Raw genomic sequence first — 7691 nt, 5'->3', positions numbered from 1 at the left:
CAGCAAAGTTGTACTTTCATGAAAATAATCTCTTTTAAAAATTGTCTTCCATATGTTTAAAGGGATTTGTGAAGCACTGAAACATTTGCCTTATGCTCTTTATTGAGGAATTATTTGTGCTGTCTTAAAATTCTCTTATTGTCAGATGTTTGGCATTTTTACTCTATAGTATGCAATTTTCCTTGCCAAAATAAGCATTCTGTCCTTCATACTTGTCCATTTGGCATTTTATTTAGTACCAGGTTCTCATCCTACTCCCTACTTGGTTTTCTTAACATAAATATGTAGGGGAGGCCCTCCCAGTGCATCTTTCCTTTTGTCGAACAATAACTAGACTACAGTCAGTGTTGATTTGGTCAAGTTATATTTTGTAAGTTGTGCTGTCTGAAGAGAGTCCATAACATTCATGGGATTTGAAAAAAGAGTCGGGTTGTCCTTCAGGTTCTCTTGGAAAGTCCAAGAACCAAACCCTCTATTTACTAGCTCTTACAGAAGAAAATAATGTAAGCAGTTGTATGTTTGCCATCTTTATTTAAGCTGGAATCTTTGCTTAAAGATTCAATTATGGTAAAAATGTGTTGGCTTTGGCCTTACTCAAGATCAGGGGCCCATCTAAAAGAATGGAATTTAAAATGCTCCTCTTCCTGATTTGGAAAGATAAAAGCTAATGGCTTAATTCAGCTAATCATTAAGGTACAAGGACCTCTCAGAATGGACCAAAAAAGGCAGTAAAGACTGCAGAACCAGTTACCAGAGCAATCTGTGGCAGTGTGTAGGTCTTAAGAGACCTGCTGCTGAGTACCTCAGTGTATTGTCAGTGTAAGTGTATCTTTTAAATAGAAAACGTATTATTTTTATCTTCATAGGTCATCTTTATTTATGGCCAAATGATTGCGAAGCAGGGTTGTTTGTTTTGGGGTTTTTTGTTTTGTATTTTTTTGGGGGTTTGGGGGGGTTAAGATGAAGTAATAAGTAATTGTTCCTTATTTCTAATACCCATTTCTTAGCCCACTTGATACTGAATTCCAAATTATGTTGCTAGGCAGTTTAACAGAGGTATGTTCCTGTTTTTATAGGTTTTGGAAGAAAGGATGTGGTAGAACACTTGCTGCAGACTGGAGCCAATGTTCATGCACGTGATGACGGAGGGCTAATACCCCTTCATAATGCTTGCTCCTTTGGTCATGCTGAGGTGGTTAGTCTGTTACTGTGTCAAGGGGCAGATCCAAATGCCAGAGACAATTGGAACTACACTCCTCTGCATGAAGCTGCTATCAAAGGCAAGATAGATGTGTGCATTGGTAAGTATCTGTTACTGATTATATCTGTTTAATTAAATGCAAATGTATTGTACTGAGTTTGTATTCCTAACGGTTGTTGTAACTATTTATGTGCCACTCAGTAGCCACTGGGATCTACTGTTTTTTCTTTGCTTAAAAAGTTGGTGTGTTTCACTTGCAGTAATGAAGTCAGTTGATATGAAGATGGCTTTCCAGGCATGTACCATAATCTTTATTAAATTTGTGTCTGGAAGAATAAACTAGATCAGACAACTGATCTATCAAAATTTAGTTCCTAATTAAGGTTAATTTATGATTATTTTATAAATATATTGTCTTGGCGGAAACTATGTGAGAATGCATTGGAAAATAACATGGAAACTTACTCTGTGATAACATCTTGACTTCTTGAGTCTGAACTTGGCATTTATGCTCTTTTGTCTGTGGTTTGAAGGGGACTTTTCCCACATTATAAGAAATGAAGAGCCAACTTACTAGTATTAGGTGGCTTTGGAGGACTAGTTCCATGATAAGTACAGCATGGTAATATATTTGCGGCATATTTTCTAGAATGTTTCAGCAATTTAAAATTTATTTGTATCATATTAAGTGTTCTTTCATCTGGATGTCTCTTATTACAGCGTTTCTCAACCTGTGGGTTGTGACCCAAGAGTAGGTCTCCAGAATATATGAAAAGATTGCGAACAGACTTAAAAAATGGATCAACAAATTTAAAAAATGGATTCTCCTTTAAAGGAGAAAAACATGGGAAACCATGGCTTTTTCCCTTGCATGCTGGCAGAGTTCCAGCCTGCAAGGGGCTGCTTGAAGACCCCCTGCCCCACACACTGGGGGGCTGGGAGCAGTGGGTCAGGAATAAGTATCACTGCATTGGGAGTGGCCGTCAATGTTTACAAATAGGTCCTAGTACAAAAAAAGTGAGAACCACTGTTTTATTGTACATATTCTTAACCTTGGTACTTCCTTCTTTTCTTTTTTGTTCAAGCAGAGTTCTCTATTCTTTATTTTAAAATTGAAGTAGCTTGAAAGTGCAGTATCATATGTAGAACAAATTTGGTACCAACTCTTTTAACTATTGCTCCTTTGACAAAACTGAATTATAAAAATCATCTGGTTAATAACACTGAATCTAGGGAAAGACATTTGGATGCTGAAGTTTTAGTTGTATGTTATAATTGTGAACACTGATTTAGGATCTTTAAGCAGGAGCTTGCGCTGTCTTGCTCTCTCCAGCAGAGTACGGTTGGGAGCATGGTGCCACTGGGGCACGTGCTGGATGGGGTGGAGAACATTTATCTCTTCATACAGGAGGTTCTTGTGGCATACCTCCATCACTTTTGTGGCAGTGGCATGCTGTGATGCACCATTTGAGAATCACTGCCATAGGCATTCAAATTGGGAACATAGATTTTGAGTAAGGGTAATTAATCTTTGGAAAAACTAACTGGGGAACATAGTGGATGTTCAGTCACGTGCACTGCATCTCTGTAAAATTTCAACACAGATAAGAGCCAAGTATTATGTGACAGAAGGAGAAATCAAATTCACAGAACTACAGGAAATAATCTGTGGGTTTTAATGAATCACAGCTAAAGAAGAACCGGCATTGTAATGTGTTTTGCATAATGAGGGCAAATATTATTTTCAGATGCATTAAGAGTGTTGCATATAAGTTACAAAAAGTAATTTTCATTCTACTTGGTGTTGATGAGGCTTCAGTCACTGTGCTGTGCCAGTTTTGGGCACTTCACCTCTAGAAAGGTATGGACAAACTGGAGAGAGTCCCAAGAAAAGCAACAAGACTAGGAGGCTTGGAAAATATGACCTGTGAGGAAAAGGTTGAAGGCTGGGTTTGCTTAGTTTAGAAAGTAAGACTTGTGTGTCCCACTAGTTTGGTTTTTTTCCTCGGTAGATAAAATCTTACAAAGAAGATGATCACTTTTTCTTGATGTCCACCTTGTAGGACAAGAAGAAATCTGCAGCAGAGAGAACTTGGGTTAGTTTTGGGAAAGGATGTGTATGGCAGTTTACCTAGAAAAAAAGTGGAATTTCCCTCACTGGAGTTTTTTCAGCAGACACACAAACATATTAGGTATGTTCTTCTAATGCTGTATTTTTTTGCATACAACATGGACTTCTCCACCCCCACCCCTATCAATCAGCCTCCCAAAATTGTGATGTATGCATTAAGTGTGGAAGAAGATTTTCTGCCTAGGAAAGAAGCAACCTGATTTGATTCCTGTTCCGTGGTGCAGCAGCTGTGGTACCACTACTGAGGCAGCTGATGGGGAGAGTTGACTTAATTGCTCATTGTTCCTCACTCCAGGGGTGTTAACAACCATCTCTTCTTTTTAATGGTCTTGATGTTCCACTAAAGCTAACCTTTCTTAGAGCAGTTTTGCTGTCTGCTAGCTGCTTCTGGTCTGTTTCACAGCATTTCTGGCTCGAACACTTGAGCTCTTTTCAGGGTCATAGGTCCACCCATGGAGACCAGTGTTCATCAACAGCCAGGGAATCACGTTCAGTTACGCAGGAAAGGGAGGGTGAGTTAGCTGAAGATGAGGTTCTGCCCTGCTCTGTGCAGCAGTAACTTCAGGAAAATCTTCTTTTCTTTGTTCTGCCTTTCAAAAACAAGGTGGGTATTATATTTGGGGAATCTGTGTGAAAATATAGTATTTGTCCTGCCTCGGGGCAGGAGGATGGTCCTGGATTTCTTGGGGTCAGTTCTAACTCTGCATTTCTATGATAAAAATAGGTGTCTTTCCAAAACCTTTACAGTCGTTCATCTGGAATAAGTGAAGTTCATATAGGAAATTATATGTTTTGTGTCAGGCAAGAGGCTACCTGCTGGTCCCCTGTTTGGCTTTAAAAATCTGTGAATAGAGATTCTGGATCCAGCGATGATCCTTTTATCTTTTAAAGCAATATGCAAACTATACTTTTGGAAATTCTAGGGTGCCTTTGATCACTGAACAGCTTAGCTTGATTGAACAGAACTTTAACTGTTCACGGTCAAATTTTAAGTTACCTAGGACCTGCTAAGAGGTTGGCATTAATTTGTCAATTGTTGGGTATTTTTCATTTCAAGTCACATGCCTGGATGCTGTCACCATAAGGATGGCTAATAATATATATAAAAGCCAGTGAGCATGACTAAGCTACAGTGTGTGACTGCATGCTGTATTTTTACTTAAATGATTTAAAAAATGTTACACTATTTAATATTTGCAGTGTGTGCTCTTAATTCTAGTCTGTCTCATTTCAAACTACTTTCATGTAACTTGACACCTTTTAAAAACAAAATACAATTTTTAGTGTCAAACCCTAGTCCTTTATCATGTTTTTTGTTCATGAGTTCTTGATTTTTATGAAAGGCCTTCTTTAAGATATCAGAATACAGAGCAGAGTTAATTTAATGCATTAAGTTGTTGAATAAGATAGGAAATGCAAGAAGCTTGCCAGAGTAGATGGATAGTAGAACCTTATTTGTTCACTGAGCAGTGTTTGTTTGTTGTAGCATAACTGCCACAAAACAAATTGGCTTGTACAAGCCAAATTATCAGATATTAGATTTAAACAATCAGGCATGCTTTTATAAAGTATTAATAGAACACTGTCTGTTGACACTGACACAACATATGAGAATTTTTATTCCTGGACTCCAAAATTCTAGTGAAACCCAGTAAATTTTCCTTTTGGAGGCTGGAGGAACAAATTTTTGTATTTTTGGTTTTTTTGTTTTTGGCTGTCTATTCTCAGGATTTTCCAAATGCTGTAATGCAAGATGCCCCATTTATCCTCCCTGATCACTCCCCCTCACCTCCCATTTTGATATAACCCCTTTTACAAATCATTCCTAGCATGTCAGTGTTGTTTCTTCTACCAGTAATATGGCCAGGAAGTGGTGTATGGTAATTGAGGTGAATGAAACGGACCAGGAGATATGAAAAACTCATGGACAATGATCTTTCAGAGCAAAACTAAAGACAGCAAGATAGTACAGCTGGATGACAGCAAACCATTGAGACCATGATTGTGTTAGAGCTGAAGAATTGTAGTTTTTGGTTTTTTGTAGTTCCATGGCTTAACATGGAAAATACAATGTGAACTTGTTTTCAGAGGAAATGTGCTTCACAGCTGGGCAGTTTTTTTAAGGTTTGGCAACTGGATGCAAACATAGTTGCTGACAAGCTAATACATGGGTGTTATGCCAAAAAAGGAAAATCCACTGCATTGCGCATACAATTTCCTCAAAGGAAACAACATAGAAAGGTGCATGTGTAACTTGACAAGTTACAGTCAAATTTTGTAGTCTTGCCTGATATAAGACTTTCAAACACAGAGATCAAAGAAAAGAAACAGAAGATCCCAGAGGGTTGCAAATACCCAGCCAAAAAAGTTGGTGTGTCCTGGCTGTCTTTTTAAGGGATGTTTAAACACTGGATTTTTAATGATTATAGTAATCAAAGCTTTGTGTCTTAGCCTCGCTTAATGAATGTGTCTGTTCTAAAAAATGACTGAAACATTAGAAATAATACTGTTGGGACAACATTTTGGTGATATTTATATATCTTGAGTTGGCTCGTTTGTCATGAGGCTGCACTGTCAATGTTTAGATTCAGCTCCCAGTACTAATGAGAAGCATTTTGTTAACTTTTACTATCAAAGACTGAATTCTGTTCATTCCCTTAGGGAAAAATCAAGCAAGAACCACTTGAACAATGGATGTTGCAAAGTCTTAGTAGAGGTTTTAGAAGCTAAGCTAGGGAGAAATAATGCCATGGAGAATGAAAAATTTGAGGAGCACTTTTGGTAAGGTGGTGAAGATGCTAAGGATTTCTTATTCCTATAGAATCCTAATAAAAATAAATATTAAAAATGCCCACTGTTTTTGTAGGGAGGTAGAAAGAGAACATAGCTTACAGGGCCTAGAGAAACATGAGTTTTAGCTACTTTCAAAGGAGAGTGGGGAGTTGCTGTTCAGAAGCATTCATCAGCTATTAGGCTTGATTACATAGTCATGATCCTGTAGGTGAGCTGCATCGCTCAGACTTCAGCCTTAGTGAAATGGGGTTATCGCTGGAGCAGTTTTGCTATCCTTTGATTGCTGCAGACAGAATTATACAGACATAGCAGGTGCATTTTTAACAGCTTCTACCTGCATTCATTGGTATTGATTCAATTGTGATGTCTGTTTATACCTATCATGTTTGCTATTGTTTTGAAGCAGAACTATGTAGGTTCATCAATCTGTTGGGTTATCTGCTGATAAACAGGGATCCGGGTTTAACGTTTTCCATGGAAAAATGAGGATTTCTCCCTTTAACGGGGAAAATCATGGATTTTTCCCTTTGAAGCCAGGAACTTTAGGTTTTTCCTTGCAGAGTGGCACAATTCCAGCTTGCAAGAAGCTGCTTGGGGGGGAGGAGTGGGGGAAGGTGATGGGAGGCAGGAGGCACCATGTGCATATCTGCATCTGCACACATGGTCACCATTACAGCCAGGCAGGGTGATGGGAGCAGCTTCCACAGCTGCCTGCAGGTAAGTCTGTGGGGGCAGGGGGCCTAGACTGCATGGTGGGGCACAGTGGGGGCCACAACTCTGCACTATTGCAGTTGTCCTGTTCCTGTGGGGCATTGGGTCCAGCTGGGCTGCAGCCATGCACCCTGCAGCCTCGAGATTCAGGCAGCAGCAGTGGCTTGGTGAGGGAGGAAGGGAGTACATACTGCACCCTTGCCTACTGGGCCAGGTACCCTTGGGGCAGGATTGTTGCCTGGGCCTGGGGTGCAGTCCAGCTGGGGCTGTGTTGGAACAGCAGCGGTGCAGGGCTCTTGGTGGTGGTGCCTCTGTGAGGGAGGGAGCATGTGTTGCACTTTTGCCTGCTGCCCCTTGGGGGCAGAGTTTGGTGCTGGGGCTGCAGTTCTGCTGGGGTGGTGGTGCTGGTGGAGGCACAGGGGTTGTGGCAGTGGCGGTGGCAGTGGCGGTGACAGCACCAAGTCTGCCCGTCTGGTCAGGCTGCAGCTTTGTGCTCCACATCCCACAGAAATCTGGGAGGGGAGCATGGGCGTATCATTCCTCCTCAGTGCGCCACCAGTGGGTGTACCCAGATTCCCCAGTGCCATCAGGGGGACACCCCCCCAGTGGTGCAGGGTAATCTCAGGCATGCCAGAGCTTGGCCCCCATTGGCCCCCTGATGGTCCAGGCAGTCTGGGCATGGCATACCAGAGCTTAGCACGTGACCCTCATGGCACAGGGCTTGTCCAGGCCATCAGCGCCCAAGCTCTGACTAGTCCAGATCAGCCCTGCCCCTCTGCGTCCCCCTCCCCCCCGGCTTGGCAACTGGTGCCTCCTGGATCTGGGGGGGCACCTGGGTTCCCCCCATGGCCAAAC

At 41.2% G+C, this 7691-nt stretch overlaps 1 protein-coding gene across 1 annotated transcript in view; it reads left to right on the top strand.

Annotated features, from left to right (window-relative positions):
• The first annotated feature begins 887 nt into the window (after positions 1-887).
• TNKS (tankyrase) overlaps positions 888-7691 on the top strand; it is a 213750-nt gene continuing 206946 nt past the window's right edge. The window contains exons 1-2 of the mRNA XM_019533970.1: positions 888-903; positions 1077-1301. Coding sequence (XP_019389515.1) covers positions 888-903; positions 1077-1301 — 241 coding nt within the window. The remainder of the gene's footprint in view (positions 904-1076; positions 1302-7691) is intronic.

This window comes from Crocodylus porosus, unplaced genomic scaffold (genome assembly GCF_001723895.1).
Source record: "Crocodylus porosus isolate Cpor-Errol unplaced genomic scaffold, CroPor_comp1, whole genome shotgun sequence".
NCBI lineage: Eukaryota > Metazoa > Chordata > Crocodylia > Crocodylidae > Crocodylus > Crocodylus porosus.
Note: the sequence above shows the minus strand (reverse complement) of the source record. Positions and strands in the feature narration are given on the sequence as shown.